Below are 18210 nucleotides of genomic sequence, written 5' to 3' on the forward strand. Positions count from 1 at the left end.
CCTTGCTGCTGATGAGCTTGTGTTCTCTGGTGGGGCTGTTGGGGCTGATGGGTCTGTTGGGGCTGTTCATGGTGGTGCTCAGCAGAGACCTGCTATGAGGTGGACAGATGTGATGTCTGGATTTATTCTTCGCCGCATGTGCCAGCTGATTTCAACTGGTGTCAGGACTGATAAAGGATTCAAAGAAGTCCACCTCAACCGGGTTGCCAAGGCTCTTCATGAGTTCAGTGGCAATGAAGTCACTAGCACACAGGTGTATAACCACTTGAGGAAGTGGAGGCTGAGGTGGGTTAGAATCTTAAAGTTGAGAGAGCTGAGTGGAGCTTTGTGGGATGGGGACAATTCCATGATTGTACTTGAGGAGGAGCACTACAATGGCCACATTAAGGTATGTACTTTGAAGCTATTTTCTTTCTTCAATGTTTAGCATTTAAAGTTTCTAACTTTAATTGGTGTAATGGCAGGCACACCTCAAAGATGCTGAGTACCTGAACAAGCCAATTCATCATTACCAGGAGATGATGGTCATCTTTGGTAATGGTCCTATGGGATCAAATGAGACTCTTGGTAGTCCTTCTGACTTTGCTGAGAGCTCACTGAAGCATGAGTTGCTTGAGGATCTTAAGAGTGGCAAGATTGAGGCAGCTTATGTATCCAAGTCAGAACTAGCTGTTGGAAGCAAGAGAAAGATGTCCATGCTGTCAGAGGAGGATGTCCTTGTGTTCACTAGCATGACTGATGCAGTGAACAATGTGTGCAGATGTTATACGTTCTACCAAGATTGAGGATTCCCACCCTGACTTGTATGGTGCACTCATGTAGATGCCAGGGTTTAGTGAGGAAGCTCTAATGGTTGCATATGGTCACCTGCTTGACAATAAGGCCCAAGGATCTGCTTTTGTGAAGATGTCTGACTCTCACTGTGTTCTTTGGCTGAGGACCTACTTGGTCAAAAACTACTACATGTGAGGGCCTATGCATGGTGGTTGAGCTGGTCTTTTGTGCAGTGATACTTTGTTGGATGATCTGGTGTAGTTGTGGCTTCTTTTGTGCACTGTTGGCTGATCTGGTGGTCTTTTGTGTAGCTGACATGACCCTGCATTCTTTTGGGCAGTTGACTTGATCCTATCTCCTAACTATATGGCTAACTCTAGCATATAGTTAATGACTTAGATTGTCTTTCTATGAACTCATGTTATTATGTTGTTGTGAGACCTTAAACTGAGCATGTGTCTATTCTGCCTATTCTGTCTGTTTGAGCACATGTCCATGCCAATGATGATATGCTTCTTTTTCCTGATTCCTTGCTGTTGATATGCTTTTTGTTCCTGATTCCTTGCTCATGATATGCTTCCTGGTTCTTCTTGTTCAACTAATATGAATTGATATGCTTTTTGATATGCTGTCTGTTCCTGATCCTGTCTGTTCCTGATCCTATCTATCTGAGCACATATCCATGCCAATTGATATATTTTTTGAACATGAATTCATATGATGTGGTCCTTTCTAATCTTATGGTGTGGTCCTTTCTATCATATGCATCTTTATATTTATATACTTTACTAATATTTTATGAATTGTAGACATCTATGGCCTGGTATGTTGTTCATGTTGGCTGACAACCTGGAGTTTACTCCAATTGGGTTGATGCCCATGCTCAGGTCAGTGGCTACAAGGGTGCTTGCCACAAAAAGTACAAGTCAGGTGAAGAAACATTTGCAGCCTTCTATGGACGTCAAAACAGAGAGGTGAAACCAACTCCATCACATGAACCTGTTGCACCTGATTCGAAGAAGATGGAATTATGGAATGTTAAAGATGTAATAATAGTTGTTCAGTTTTTAATTATTGCCTTTTTAGTTTGCAAGTTGATGTAATGTCGATCACGTTTGCAAGTTGTTGTAATTTTAGTTATGATTACCTCCTTGTGCTGGACAAGGTGGTGGTATTCTTACCACTGCATGCAGGAGGTAACCTCAACTTGTTGCATGCAGCTAACCAAACACAGTCCCCTGCATCTAGTTTTTCAAATTTGGAGTACATCCGGGCAACCAAACACCGTCTCTGACGAGCCTGGCTCATTGCATGTAGTCAACCAAACACAACCTCTTGCATGCGCTTGACCTAGCTCTAAGGAGCCTGGCTGGCTGGTACAAGCCAGGCTACCCTCGTCCAGGCAACCAAACAGACCCTTAGAATTCCTATGTTCTTCTGTGCACCATACAAACACATGTTTTCTAACTTTCTATGTTTTAGATTCCTATACGATTTTAATGGTTTATGTATTCCAAATCATGTGCTTTTTTCTATTCCCGTGTTTTGAAAATTCTGTGGTCCAAAGAAGCAATGAAAAAAGATGTATGGGGAGATAAGTATGGTGATGCCCTTAACCACCAAAATGTATGAGATGAGCTAGTTGGTGGTAATGGATAAGATTGTAGGATCTAGGATACCGACTAGAGGAAGGTGAATAGGCGGTTTCAACTAAAATAAAAACATTAAATAAATTTAGTTATAACACAAGATAATTTCTAATTCTACTCTTTCTAAACTAGGTGAGGGTTTGCAACCTAGAGTGACAATTCAAATCTAGAAATGTAAATGCTAAAAGTAAATTGCAATAATGAAATTGAGCAAGAAAATAACCGAACACAAGAGACGAATTTTATCTCGTGGTATCGATGACTTGGCGGTCAACCGGTCACTCCTAAATTCCTAATCCACGTTGAGGTGGATTCAAAGTTCCAACCGTCCTCTATCAAGAATCTCCTTGATGTATGAGTTGGCTTGGATCAATGAACCATTCCACACCTCGATTCCACTAGAGTTGTTTTTAACCGTCCGGCGAGGTGAGCTCAAGAGCCTCTCAGAAGAACAATTGGGGCTCCTTCACAATATTCTTGAAGGGCTCAACAGTTTCACAACCTCCAAGCTGTTTAAGAGGTAGCAACCTCCAAGAGTAACAAGTCGATGATGCTTGCTTGAAGACTCCTAGTACCACAAAGCTTAAACTCTTGATATAATGCACTAGGATGCTCTTAATCTCATAAGAATGCAACCTCTAAGAAAAATGAATGAGTGAGAGAATAAGGATGGCTCAAATATGTCAAGAATGCTTACTAAAGTGCAAAGACACCCAACCCACGGCTGAGCATGAGGTATATATAGAGCCACCCTTGAATTCTAGCTATTACATTTAATATTCGTCGAAACCGGGGTTTCGCGAACTGTTCACCTTTACTAGACCTGACCGCCCGCTGTTACAACCCAACGGTTATTTCCATAATAAATACATGTTAGAACTATCCATTACAGGTCAGGCAGACCTCCGCCCTTATAGGACTAGACCGTCCGTTGTTCATCATGACCAAACACATAGAACCAAAATGGTTCTATCTCACTTTTCAAAATCGTGCGGCAGACCATCCGGCGATCAGTTCACGCCCGCACACAAAATCAGGGAACTTTCATGATTATCGCGGACTGTCCGCCCCAGGGGGTCGGACCATCGATTCATATTCATGCTCCACACAAAACCAAGATTGGTTCTGTCAATAACAATGGCAAACTATTTTCCCAACAGGGGCGGATCGTCCTCTGCTGCTTCTTTGAACTTTGCTAGAATCACAAGTTGTTTATGTAAAACTCAAAGGTTAGCTGGCAGACTGTCTGCCTACCACGGTCGGAATGTCCATCGTTCACTTTTTCTGCTCGACAGAATAAACTCAAATTTGGCTAAGTCAATGAACAATCCTCCTATACAAGGTGGATTGTCCACCGTACCCTACGCATTAGCCATTTTCAAAACACATTTTGTCATCTTTCTTTCCACTTTTTCAAACGATACTAACCTTAATGCATGTAATGCAATTATTTGAGTAAAGTGTCACTATATAATTGTCAAAGCAAATGGACATTGACCCCTCATGATAGTATGACTATCTAGCCTATTAATTCGGTCAATTATTATCCTCTATAAGCACCTTTTAACCAGTAAAATAGAAAAGCACTACCATATACCTTGAGCTCTCCAAAGTGAATTCATCCAAGTTATCCTCATAGCATCCTTTGAAGCTCAATTCATATCGGAGACTAACCTATACTTATATCTCCAATGAAATTGTTAGTCCATAAATATTATTATTAATTACCAAAATCCAAATTAGGGGCTTATATGCTTTCAAAGATGGGTGTCTATCGAGATTTCTGTTGGATTACCACAAAACTGCACTCAGCTATTTTGTGGCTGTCAGACTTTTTTTTATAACATATTGTGTTTACATTGTTATAAACATATTGTGTTTACATTCTTATGTCACATTCTTGTGTCACGCTAGATTAGCTTTTGAGTATTGCATCAATTCTGTACCAAATTTCTAAAGCTTTGAAACTATGCTACCATTGTTTGGAAGTTGATGATACAACCTGTAGTCCAGTTTGGATGGATTTTTCAACTTTCCACTTACTTAGGACTCTTTATGTTTTGACTAAAAAATTGACATATGCAACTCGAGATTCCAGTCCAACCTACAATTGAGCACGCACAAAGGCACAAGAGATTTAGCAACTTGAGGTTTTGTTGGAGGATCAAGACTTCAAGAGGCATGGGAAATAACACGGTTGCAAATGGCACCCTACAGAGCAAATGGTGAATTGCGTCGTAGGCACGTACATGTTCTTACTCCATTTTGAGTCCCCTCATAGTCACGATCCGATCTGGACTCATTCCGAATCCTACACCCTCACATATCACTAGTGACCAGTTCATATTACCCCACTGGTATTGTTGGCACTGTCCGGTCACCTCACCAACGACTTTCCTATTATCTCGCACGCTGAGTTGGGTACCTCACTAACGACTTTCCTATTATCTCGCGTGCCGAGTCGGGTACCTTGCTAATGACTTTTCTATTATCTAGCGCGTCGAGTCCGGTACAAAATGAGGAATCAGGACTTGGATGTGGATGTGGACAAGCCCGGTGTGATCACACTACCAAGGACATGTCTATTGGTACATGATGAAGCACTTCCTCATGTTGGTCTTGCACTTACTCGTTTCTATGGCCATGAGTCCACGACCACGAATCTTCATCACGCTGACTTATCCATGTATTGGTCTCTTTCATCAGTCTAGAGGTCAAGACAAGGATACTACTCTACAATTATCTTATTAATGTTGTTGAAGATCTCTTCATGTCGAGGAACATGCTGCATTTGAAAAACTTCTAAGTATGGTATCTCTCAGCTTTTTTATGTGCACATAGCTTTTTTATGTGTACATAGCAAGTTACATGACTTGTACACATTGTACCTGGAGTGCCTATTCATACAGTATGTAATAATGTAAGGTCCTGTTTGTTTGAGCTTTTGCTTCTGGGTTTTTGGCTAGAAAGCTAGCTTTCTAAAAGCTGGCTTTTTGGTTGCTGACCTTTTGCTACTAGGTTTTATAATAAATATTTTATCTTTTCAGCACATCAAAAGCTAGGAAAAATTCCTCTCAATCAGCTTTCTAGCTTTCAGTTCATTTCCTCAGAAATTAGCTTTCCAATATTTTAAAAATTAGTCCAACAGCTGGACTGTTTGTTTATGCTTTTCAACTTCTCGCTGCGAAAGCTGAAACAAACGGGGCGAAAGCTGAAACAAACGGGGCTTAATAATGTGGCTGCTGACTAGTCCTCGAACCTGGGGAAGCGCTTGCTACCGGGGCGCGGGGTTGCGGCGCAAAAGCCCTGGACTAAACAAACCCTAGCGTTAAGATACCAACCCCCGGTTGATCTCGCCCCCCACCTTTTCCCTGCTTGGCTGCCTCGCGCACGCCCGCACGCACGCGTCTCGCCTCCCGAAGTCTCCGCGAGGCAGGCCATCCCAGGAGGGCAGGCACCAGGACTCCCCCCACTTCCCCCACCCCTACTCCACCCGCGCGCCGTCTTCGCAGCAGCAGCGGCGGCGGCGGAGGCCTCGCCCGAGGAGCCCGTAGCTAGCTCGAGGGCCCCGCCCCGCCCCGAGCCATCCCGGCGGCCGCGCGCTCGCATCCGCCGGCGGCGTTCGCGGTCGTCCCGCCAGCCAACCGCCGCCACCGCCGCCGCCACGATGGATCTGCCGAGCCTGGTCGTCGTGCTGCGCGCGGCGCTCAGCCACGCGCCCGAGGAGCGCAAGGCCGCCGAGGCCAGCCTCGAGCAGGTGAGCCGACCGCCCCGCCCCGGATCGCGCGCTACTCCTCCCTGTCCTGCCGCTCCTGCAGCTGCAGCCGCTACTGTTTGATTTGACATCCACCGGTCTGTCGCGCTCGTGTCGGGGCGTTATCGGGGCTAGGATTGACCTTTGGATTGGATTGGGATTGTGGCTCGTTTGGATTTAGCTGCTGAACCAAGCTTAATTGAATGATCATAGCTATTACAGACTTTTATTTCTCGTTGGATTGCGTTGCCATGTCTTTGTGTGATCTGTTCTGCTTTACCCTGTCGAATTGGATCATTTCCAATCAATAAAGGGTTCTTAAGGATTGCTTCCACTCTGTATTAGTTGGATTCAGATGTGTCCATGCTGGATGTTCAAAAGTTCAGCATTATTGCTCTGCCAGATCATGGAACACCTCAAAAGTTGGTGGCCTAGCTGCCTGTTCAATAGAATAGACTGGTGTTTTAATCAATGGAATAACGGACCAATTTCTTTTTAATGTCCTTGGATTTACTGGTTGGGAGCTGATTGTCCACTCTCTTTCTTAAATAAATAGACCAAGTGTCTGATGTCATCCTTCCCTTTTAGCTGTTTCTTTGCAGATGCAAACAGAGGCAACCTTTTCTTAAAGATAGTTTCTGAGTCAACCTGGGTGCATCAATGAGCTATGCAATACAGTTGGATTTGTTCGATCCGTAGCACTGCATTTATTGAAAAGAGTTCATTTAAACATTATGGCACTGAAATGAAAAATCTTATAAGAACAATTCAATGCCTTGATCGTTTTTCTGAAGGTTGTGACTCCCGTTGCTTTTTATGAAATAAACGCCTCTACCCACTTATCTTCTTAACTTTATATTGGAGCTTTAAGTTTGGTCACGTTTTGTTGTTATAAAATGCCTATACGGAGTCAGTCTAACTTCTGAAGTTCATATATGATCTGCAGTCCCATTCTAGTGTTGAACCCATAATTTGTTATGCTAAAACCAGCAGTATAAGATTAAATAGTAGCAATGGAGGATTCAATTGCACAGTCAAATTGATAAGGCGACCACCGTTTGAATTTCCATGAGGATTCTGTAAGAAACTTAGGTTGCACTGCTGTTTAATTGATACTTACTGCCTCATTTGTCCTGTTTTTCCAAAGATCATGCTGGTGCCATGCTTAGTTATCTTATTTCAGAATCTTGTATTGACATTCTACAATTCCTGCAGCTCCAGTACACTCCACAACATTTGGTGAGATTATTGCAAATCATTGTAGATGGAAACTGTGACATGGCCGTGAGACAGGTTGCAAGTATTCATTTCAAGAACTTTGTTGCGAAAAACTGGTCCCCTGTTGATCCTGGTATGTGAAAGTCAGTAGTTGTGCACCATTTCTTATGTGTCTTGTTAACTTATGCCCTTTTCTCTTCCTGTAGAAGAAAAGCACAAAATACCAGAAACTGACAAGTCCATGGTCCGTGAGAATATACTGGGCTTTGTCACACAACTGCCTCCACTGCTAAGGTATATAACTTTCTCACAGTCCGCCTATCCCTTTTCTTAATGAATAGTGTTTCATTGTGATCCTTCGGTAACTTTGTATTAGCAAAGCAGTGAAAGCACATTTGTATATAGCCATTTCATTTTATCGGGCAATCCAACTGGACTGTAGTTTCTAAACAAGATTATGTTTTTTTGTGCCAATTACTTTGTAAATTTGTAAATATTCATCATCTGTTCAGGAGAACTGATGGTAACATATTTTAACTCTAGTTAAAGAATATTGTGTATGCCGTCTCAGAAATCAGAACACATGGAACTATGGAAGGCAAGATGCAGTAACTTAGAATTCCAGTTATTGCTGGAGGAGTCTTCTAATTTGCAACTTTTATTACAGCTTCAGTTTGTACATAGCCTGTGCAAGCACCATATGAAGTGCTCCTTTAATTTGTAATATGATAGGGTTGCTTTTGTGGTTCTAAGATATGTTCTGTATATCAGCTCACATCATTTTGATCTTAATAATATTTAGTGACAGTGGTATGTTTACTTCATCATGAAATTTACTGCAATTTTGCACCCTTGACCTTTTCTAAAGAGTGCTTTGTGGATAATTGAGATATCTTTCATGGGTATTTCTTTAGAGCACAGCTTGGAGAAAGTATCAAGACTTTGATCGTTGTGGATTACCCGGAGCAGTGGCCTAACCTTCTACATTGGGTTACACATAACCTAGAATCACAGGACCAAATTTTTGGAGCTCTATATGTACTAAGAATTCTTGCCCGGAAATACGAGTAAGTATAAATGTCATACTTTTGTTTTTGTCTATGCGTATTTATTTCTCTGTCTTGTGTGAAGCACATTGTTTTTACTCGAAGCAATATTATGACTCCTCTTCTAGATTTATGCTAAATGAATGACATTAGCATAACTCTTTTCTCAAATGAAATTTGGATGCATGGTGAATAGTATCCTAGCAATGTTATGTTTGCGGCTTTCTTTTGTTTGTATGATAGATTATACACCATCTTATTTGCCCTTTCATGGTTTAGGTTCAAGTCAGAGGAGGAAAGGATACCTTTGTATCAAGTTGTTGAAGAATCTTTCCCTCGTTTGTTAAATATCTTCAGCAAACTTGTCCAGATTCCGAATCCTCCAATTGAAGTAGCTGACTTGATCAAGCTGATATGCAAAATATTCTGGTCATCAATTTATGTATGTTCTTGGCTTGATTAATGTTCAGTTGTACTTTCCACTTTTTCCTAATTACTTATGGCTGATCCTGTCATGCACTTCATGCAGCTAGAAATTCCTAAACAACTCTTTGATCCAAATGTCTTCAATGCGTGGATGGTTTTGTTCTTGAATTTGTTGGAGAGGCCAGTTCCAGTGGAAGGTCAACCGTCAGATCCTGATGCTAGAAAAGCTTGGGGATGGTGGAAAGTCAAGAAATGGATTGCCCATATCTTAAACCGTCTATATACTCGGTCAGTATTCAATTAAATCTGTTTTGTTAGGTTGGGTAATCTGTAATTTTACTTAATTGTCTGTTCTTCAACAACAGGTTTGCTGATTTGAAGATTCAGAAACCAGAGAGCAAATCTTTTGCTCAAATGTTTCAAAAGAACTATGCCGGAAAAATTTTGGGATGCCACTTACAGTTGCTCAATGCTATCCGTACAGGCGGCTATTTGCCCGATAGAGTGATCAATCTTATTCTTCAATATCTTACCAACAGGTTTGTGTGAAGAAAAGGCCCACAGCAGCATGTCGCTCTTAAAATTAATTTTGCTGGTTTTTGTATTGTTCCCCATGCGTCTTTTGGTTTCTTGTTTTCTGTAAATGTCCCGGTCTGTATTTGTTAGACAATTTCAGTAAACCACTTGCTCTATTAGCTTTCTAATGGCACAAGTTCTGACCCACCTTTGATAGCAATGAATATTTTTCTGACCCACTGAACGGATTTCGCACGTACAAAACTGAAGGGCACATGCGTCATTTGTTATTCCCCTTAATCTGTCTTAGAATTGTTAGGATGCCTTGTAGTTCAGGACGGAGTGAGTACCTGTTTGAAACATTTTTCATCGTTGCAACACCATTGTATTTAACTCAGGGGATATGTGACCTCAAAATTAGCTTTTGGTTAATATTATGTTCATTTTAGGGAAACTAATTTGAGTCTGGTCTCTATCAGTTTGTACATTGCATTTTTCTCATGCAATTTTACCTGTAGGCACATGAAGGAAAACATTTCTGTACTTTCTGTGTCCTTCATGTGATAAGGTCCGTGATTTTGAAATTTATGACTGCTGTGTATAAACAATAGAATCTGTTGTTTCTTGCAGTGTTACAAAAAACAGCATGTATCAACTGATGCAGCCACAAATGGACATCATTATGTTTGAGATAATATTTCCACTATTGTGCTTCAATGACAATGACCAAATGTTGTGGGATGAAGATCCTCATGAATATGTCCGGAAAGGCTATGGTGCAGTATTCTGCGTTGCAGTTTGTTCTATGTTCAGACTTTTATTCTATTAACCTACAATGCTACTTCCTTTATTTTTCTACAGATATCATTGAAGATTTGTATAGTCCTCGAACGGCTGCCATGGACTTTGTGAATGAACTTGTAAGAAAACGGGGAAAAGGCAACCTACAAAAGTTTATACATTTTATTGTGGGAATATTTATGAGGTACGACTTAGCCATTCCTGTCATATATACTGTGTGCGTAGGCCATATATGATATATCTAATTCAAGAAAAATGTATTCAGGTATGATGAGGCATCTATTGAATTGAAGCCATATCGCCAAAAAGATGGCGCTCTTCTTGCCATCGGGACGTTATGTGATAGGCTGAAGCAAACTGATCCATATAAGGGTGAGCTGGAGCGGATGTTGGTTCAGCATGTCTTTCCAGAGTTTAGTAGTCATGTTGGACACTTGCGAGCAAAGGTAGTGCCCTCAACCTAGCTAGCAGTTCCACCATTTTTCATTGCCATAGCCTCTGGAGGTTGGAACACCTTTTAGATTACGGTAGATTTTCTAGAAGCATCTTCATTTCATTGATGCAACCCATTCATATTTTTTAACTTTAATGTTCCTTATTTTTTCCGGGAAATTTGTTGGCGCTCATAGTTAAAAATTATGCCACCTCTGGTTAAAATATAGAAACAATTTACAAAAACATAATGCTGTGAAAGTATCTTTTTTTCATCGTAATAAGTAGGATAGCTGCGTATCATTTCATTAATGTTGAAAAAAAACTGCACAAGGCCGAAGCCTTCCAAAACATTTCAACTTACACACCACCGACTTTAGGAAATGACCCGAGCAGGAAAGCAGACTAAGGAAAACAACCATCTAGCCTATTCCCAAGAACAGTCCCTGGAGCTCCTGCTCCAGCAGTACACCATAATGATCTTCCTTGACTGTTGACACTGCCTTCCAGAGAGGTAGTGTTAAAGACACTCATTATATGATGCTTCCACAGCTCCCACAAAACAAGGGTGATCAGCGAGTAAAGTCACTCTCTTTGTTGTATGTCCACTGCAAAAGCATATTTCTTTTTGACAATCTAAATGGTTTTAACTGTATTGTCAATTTTGAGAAAGGTTTGCTTCATGCGGACTATGGTACCAAGTGATGTTTTATCTTGGATGAGAGTTTAGTTTTGGTGTACCCATCAAATCTGAGTGTACCAGTTTGACTGAACACGCACAATGCATTTGAATAGTTTACCTTTGCTCTCTGTTTTTGTGCATGTCTTTGTCGTGTACTTGGTTTTGTTTTTGAAGTGTGCCATCTTGAATCCAGTATTAATGATGTAACATGTATCCATATGCATTTCACTGTACTTTACTGGAGTTGGTAAGCTTTTGTATAGTGATTGGCATCGTTGCTATATTTTGGATTTAGTAGCTTCCACTCAGCAGATGTTAAGTAGCGATAGTTGCATTTACATAATTTTCTGAAATAAGTGTCCTAGCTCTTAAGTTAGGAACTTAGGATTAGCCTGTTGCACTAATAATTGCTGGTATTATCTAGCACGCTGGACCAATTTTATTAGTTCTTAGAGTGAAAGATATGCCAATTGGAATATGCTAAATTTTGCTCGAGTGTGGGATAAGCAGAATCTTGTGGAGCACATTGTTGTGCACTGCAACCTTTTCTTATAACACTTGAGTTACTTTTTGTTGTTACATGTCCTTTCTATTCAAGTACGTCCTCTTTACTTTATCCAGTCCATTATGGTTTTGGGGTTTTAATCCTGTGTGCTTATAGATGTGTTTTTTTATTGCCTTTTTCTGTAGTTCTGTTCTATTTTGATTCTTCAACACTTGTTTTCCAAGTATTTCCTTGGTATACTTCTTAATTGTCTCAAAACTAATTATATGAGTATTAGGCAGCATGGGTTGCTGGACAGTATGCTCACATCAAGTTCTCAGATCAGAACAACTTTCGCAAAGCTATGCATTGTGTTATAGCTGGTATGCGTGATGCTGAACTTCCTGTCCGAGTTGATTCAGTCTTTGCCCTCCGCTCTTTCGTTGAAGCATGCACAGGTATGCATTATTTGAATTTATAGTTACATAGTCAATTCTTGATTTAGTGTTTTAGTTCGTTAACTAAAATTAGTTTTTATTGTGCAGATCTTGATGAGATCCGACCAATACTTCCTCAACTTCTTGATGGTATTCACCAAAACTACTTTTCTCAAAAACTTCTTTCTGATGGTGGTTTAATATTGGTTTGCTTGTTTATGTTGCAGAGTTTTTTAAGCTTATGAGTGAAGTTGAGAATGAAGACCTTGTATTCACCCTTGAGACAATTGTCGACAGATTTGGTGAAGAGATGGCACCATATGCACTAGGATTATGCCAGAGTTTGGTATGTTGCGTAAACTCTATTTCCCTTTTTCAATTTCCTCTATGTATGGTTATGTGGTGCCAACTTCCATATGACTTCATGCTTACTATTTTGATAGGCCGCTGCATTCTGGAGATGCATGGCTAGTTCGGAAGCTGATGAGGAAGCCGAGGATACTGGTGCTTTGGCTGCTGTTGGTTGCTTACGTGCCATAAGCACCATCCTTGAGTCCATTAGCAGTCTTCCTCATCTTTATATGCAAATAGAACCCACTCTGTTACCTATATTGCGCAAGATGTTGACTTCAGATGGCCAAGGTATCTTAACGATCATAGTTACTCCTATGCAGATATTTGCACTTGGGATCATATTGTTCAATTTGTATTGTTCGTAAATACATTTAAATTTAGGCATTGCTATATATATTGAGATCTTCCTTTTAGTTTGAACTGGAGCGTGATAGATCTTTGAAGGTGCTGGATGCTTGTAGGATGTTTCAATTAGTTTCTACCCCCCTCAAACTTTAGGGATGTATGGCTGAATCAATCATAAGTTAAAAAGGGAGATAAAATGTTAGTACCAGTTTTGGTTGCATCAATTTGTATCTCTGTCCTCCAACCTTATGCTCTTGAGTTTGTATGTCAGATGTCTATGAAGAAGTTCTGGAAATAGTCTCCTATATGACGTTTTACTCACCATCAATTTCATTGGACATGTGGAGCTTGTGGCCATTGATAATGGAAGCTCTTAATGACTGGGCCATTGATTTCTTTGAGAGTAAGTCTAGTTTTGAACGACAAGCTGTTAAGCACATTATGAAAACTTGTTTTTGATCATGCATATTTTTTGTTCTGTTGTATGGTCCCCCATTTTACTGTTGTTGTTGACTTGTATTGATCTGTTTGCCATTTTCTGTTCATATTTTCAAATTCAATTTGTTTTGTGCTGGATCTTTGCCCAATGCCATTTGGCTATTTGCACCCTTATATTTTGCTATAATTGTGCAAATAGTCAAATGGTATTGGATCTGAGAACCCTCACTTGAAATGTTCGTCAATTTGTTCAGTGTTCTGTTTTTTCGCTTGGTAACAACAGCCAGTATTCCAAACCCAGTGTCCTACATATAAGCTGTAAGACCAAATTGATTATGTTCCTGAAATTTGGTGGAGACTATATTCTTTCTACATTTAGACTTACCATACTCAAGATAGCGGTGTTGAACAGAAATATTATTGAAATATTTTTTAGCAACTGAAACTATCTTGAACAATGAGATTAAGCCAAAAGTTACCAGGTAATTTTAAATGATTCAACTGTAGTTATGATGGACAAGGGCATTGTAGTAATTTACAATCCTTATGCCCCAGTTTAGTTTGTGCAAAGATGCTTCCATTTGATATAAAACATCATTTGTCAGTGGTCAGTATGTAGTGTTTATTTAGTGGGATGTCTGTCTGCATCTGTTAAAGGAGTATCTTTTTTGTAGCAAAATGTCCAGTACTATTGATTGCAAAAAGCCCCCTGGAATGAGTCTAGGTTTTGATCCCTTCTCAATTGGCGAATGAAAATTTCCATGTGAGGCCAATTTGAATGAGAACATATTTTCAAGACATGGATATAGTTTTGCCATGTTATGTAACTTCTGGATTTTGAAATGATGGTTGAAGACTTGAGAGTTCAACTTTCTGCACTATTTTTGGCGTCTTTTTACAGCTCAACTTTGGATTTTCTTTTTGGCTTGCAGATATTCTTGTCCCATTAGACAACTACGTTTCCCGGGGCACCGAGCATTTTCTTACATGCAAAGATCCTAACTATCAACATAGCTTATGGAAAGCATTATCATCTGTGAGTTTACAATTCACAGTGTAATTAGAATACACACTTTTATTAAATTTCAAGTGCTTTTGGTTCTTATGGTTGAATATCTATACTTTTTAGATTATGACAGATCAAAACATGGAAGATTCTGATATTGTGCCTGCACCTAAGCTCATTGAAGTGTTTTTCCAAAACTGCAAAGGTCAAGTTGATCATTGGGTTGAGCCGTACCTCAGGCTTACAATTGATCGGTTGCGTCGAACAGAGAAGCCATATCTGAAAAGTCTCCTTCTACAAGTGGTAAGAAACACAACTCTTGCCTTTCTCCATTTGTTCTAAGCAGGCTAATCCTAGTCAGTTATCATGCCTGATTGCTAAGCTGCTGGCACTTTCTCCTTATTTCTTTCTTTTTAAGTTTTGTAGATTTTCAGTATCAGTTGCTGACTTCCTGTGTACATATGTAGATTATTTTGGAAAGTAGCCTTTGTAGGCACTTCTGTTTTGCATGTTGCCAAATCACCAATCCAAATTTCTAGCTTACCTGCATTTTACCCCATATATCAAACAAAATTTCAAGGTCACCCAAATAGCTAATATTTTCTCAGTTTGGTTCATTCTGAACTCTGCCTCTATCTCATCAATGTTTGCTTCCTGGGAGTTATGAATGTATTTTCTGAGGATGCTTTCACTTCTTGTTTGACCCCTGGCGAGCTAGTGTCCCATGTTGTATTCCCTTCTTTTAGACAGAAGTCACAGAACCACGGACCTCTTGAAGGCATTTAAGAGGCCTTTTTTTCTACCCTTTGAAACCAGCACCTCCATATTCACTCTCTGCCTCAGATTCAAGGAGCCTTGTCTTCCCACAAGCTATAGAGCCTTGTCCTGCCACAAGGTACATAGATACTATGTACCAAGACATAGGAACCCAGAGACCGAGCCGTAGCTCGGATGTTGTAGGTCTAGCTTGCACGCTAATAGAGTGAGTGGGTGGTGAAGTGCGTGAGTGTGGTGTGAGTTTGTGCGCATGAGTTCAGATACTACAGCTTGTACTTGAAGGGTGAGGCAATAAAAAAAAAGACATGGGAACCCAAATATCATAGGATTGTGGAACTGAAAGTATTGGTAACTGCAGAAAAAACAAGTGCTACGAGAGCAAAAGCCCCTAGATTGTTGCTGCCCATCACTTAGTTCTTGCAGCAACAACACCAACAAAGCCTTTTAGTTTCAGGCAAGTTGGAGCTGGCTAGAGATGAAACCCAACGTGGTCCACCCACCAACAGACAAAAGGAAAATTGTCACTTATGTAAGATGGGACTTGTTCTTTTTTAGGGCATTTAAGAAAAAATGTATTTTTTATACATAATGATACAACCTAGTTCTTTAGATTCATGTGGTGGTCTTTTGCATGAGCGAATTCATGTCCTATGCTAGTTGTATTCCTTCTGATGACTGTATCTTTGAATCAATATTGCTAGTTGCATAATCCTATGATAATCTGAATTCATGTATGGTATATTGGTGTAAGAGTCTGCTGATAATCTGAATTCGTGTATGAAGTCTAACATGCAGAGCTCATTGTTTAACAATTACATACACCTAATACTGTCCATGTCAATCGCAGATAGCTAACACGCTGTACTACAATCCTTCGCTAGCACTTCAAAAGTTGCATACACTCGGAGTTGCAACAGAAATTTTCAATCTTTGGTTTGTAATGTTACAACAGGTCAAAAGAAGTGGCCAGCGAGCTAACTTCAAGAGGTAAGTTTTACTATCTCATGTAATTATTGCAAGGTTACGCCTATATACCATAGTGACTCAGAAATGGTTCTTTTCTTTATTCGCAGAGAGTATGCTAAGAAAGTCTGCTGCTTAGGATTGACTTCCCTTATAGGCCTTCCAGCTAGTCACATTCCAGGAGAAGCTCTAGAGAGGATTTTCAAATCAACACTAGAGCTGCTTGTGGCTTACAAGGATCAAGTTGCAGGTGCAGTTTCACTCTTGTTTAATGTTTAATGTTTGGCGAACACTTCATAAAGCAATATGTGCTTCTACCACTTGAAACAGCAGGCTGAATTAATCAGCCTCCAGTAGAGTTTTTATCCCCCTTGTGCTAATCACGCCACAGCATGTTTTTTTCCAGTTTTTTCCAGCCTTGATTTACCTTTTGCTGTGATATTGTAGTGGTGAAGTGTGTGCTCTTTATAATCCTTCTGTTGACTCTTGATCTTTTGCGTTAATAAGCAGAATCCAAGAGGCAAAATGAAGCTGCTGCAGACGATTTGGATGGCTTTGATGCTGATGAAGAAGAGGATGAGGAAGTTGAGTCTGACAAGGAGATGGGTCTTGATGATGAAGATGGTGATGGAGTTAATAATTTCAATCCTCAGAGTTTTGCGGAGGTTTGTGCCATGATCTTGACATATGATTTGTATTTGTAGTATGTTTTGGTGCCATGCTTTCCTTTTTACTTGGAGGTCAACATTTTCCTTCTAAAAAACTATCATGGGAAGTTAGTGTAAAGAGCCAACCAAAAATAGGAGAATCGCATTTCATTTTCATTGATGGAAGCACCCAGAATTACAGCAGGAAAGTGAATGATGTGTATATGTGCAGTATACTTAAAAAAAAACTTCAAAAAACATTTTGTTAACATATTTTACTGATATTGAGGACAGCTACAGTTCACAAGTCGTTTAGTATGAATCTGAGTAGAACCCTCAAAAATAGGAGAATCATACTTCATTTTCATTGATGAAAACACTCAAAATTACAGAAGGAATGCTGACCTGTGAATGAAGTGCAGTGTCAACATATTTACTAATATTGAGGACAGACACAAGTAGTTTAGTATGTATCCGAGATCTCTAAGCGGAATTTTTGGCAGTAAGGACCTGAAAGTCTTTATAGAAAAAGCATGTGAAATTGTTATTTTGGGTATTCCTTATTGTTTGGTTGCTTTCCATTACACACTATTTATTTCTCTTCCATGATTCAGGTGAGAGGTTTCCATCGAGAAGATTCGGAAGATGATTCCGATGATGATTTTAGTGATGACGAAGAGCTGCAGACACCAATAGATGAGGTGGACCCATTTATATTCTTTGTCGAAACCATCCAGGGTAAGGATTATTTTGTGTACGAGTTCCTTCTTATCGAAATGTTCCTGTGTCCCAAGTTGCCTGACACGGTTGTAATCTCTTGGTGCAGCTTTGCAAGCATCTGACCCAGGTAGGTTCCAGAGTCTTATGCAGACTATGGATTTCCACTACCAGGCCCTTGCTAATGGTGTAGCTCAGCACGCTGAGGAAAGAAAAACTGAAATCGCAAAAGAGAAGTTGGAGAAGGCAAATGCACAGTGATTACTTGTAGCATGGTTGGGTCGTGTCTTCAGTTTTGCCAATGCCTGGGGACTGGCACGGGGCCAGTATCCTGTGATTTTGGTGATCGCAGGTGAGGGTTTTCTTTTTTGCTGCCTTGGCCTACCTGCTTTTGGGAGGCCAGTTTTGAGGCACACTATTTCTAGGGGGAGAGATGGATGGCAACCATAGAACAGTCTGTCAGAGTTCATTTCTTGAGTGGGTCATGGTGGGGGTGTATCAGTGAACACTTGTGTTGACGCTGTTTTGGGTCATGAGTGTCGTGTCACCATATTCGGTTGATGAGCCCTTTGGTGGATGGTACCGTGGGCGCACCCCAAGGTTGCCGCCTGTAGTTTTGGGAGCCTGGTGTAGAGTGTATATGATCTGGGCAATTGTTGACGACTATAAGTACAATGGTTCGTATATGGTTTCCTTTCTGAAAGACATGGAATCAAAATTTTGGTCGTCATTCTTTTAACGTTA

The 18210-nt window shown here is 40.3% G+C and overlaps 1 protein-coding gene across 1 annotated transcript; it reads left to right on the top strand.

The window, feature by feature from the left end:
- The first annotated feature begins 5817 nt into the window (after positions 1 to 5817).
- On the top strand, positions 5818 to 18210 carry LOC117863669 (importin beta-like SAD2). The gene is made up of 22 exons (XM_034747477.2): positions 5818 to 6180; positions 7393 to 7528; positions 7602 to 7689; positions 8310 to 8462; positions 8721 to 8883; positions 8971 to 9155; positions 9233 to 9406; positions 10014 to 10159; positions 10245 to 10368; positions 10450 to 10630; positions 12081 to 12240; positions 12328 to 12369; positions 12447 to 12565; positions 12663 to 12861; positions 13190 to 13321; positions 14289 to 14392; positions 14486 to 14665; positions 15987 to 16126; positions 16213 to 16352; positions 16613 to 16767; positions 17364 to 17487; positions 17576 to 18210. The coding sequence occupies exons 1-22, from the start codon at positions 6091 to 6093 to the stop codon at positions 17725 to 17727; spliced, it is 3087 nt and encodes a 1028-aa protein (XP_034603368.1). The 5' UTR covers positions 5818 to 6090; the 3' UTR covers positions 17728 to 18210.

This window comes from Setaria viridis, chromosome 7, assembly GCF_005286985.2.
Source record: "Setaria viridis chromosome 7, Setaria_viridis_v4.0, whole genome shotgun sequence".
Lineage (NCBI taxonomy): Eukaryota > Viridiplantae > Streptophyta > Magnoliopsida > Poales > Poaceae > Setaria > Setaria viridis.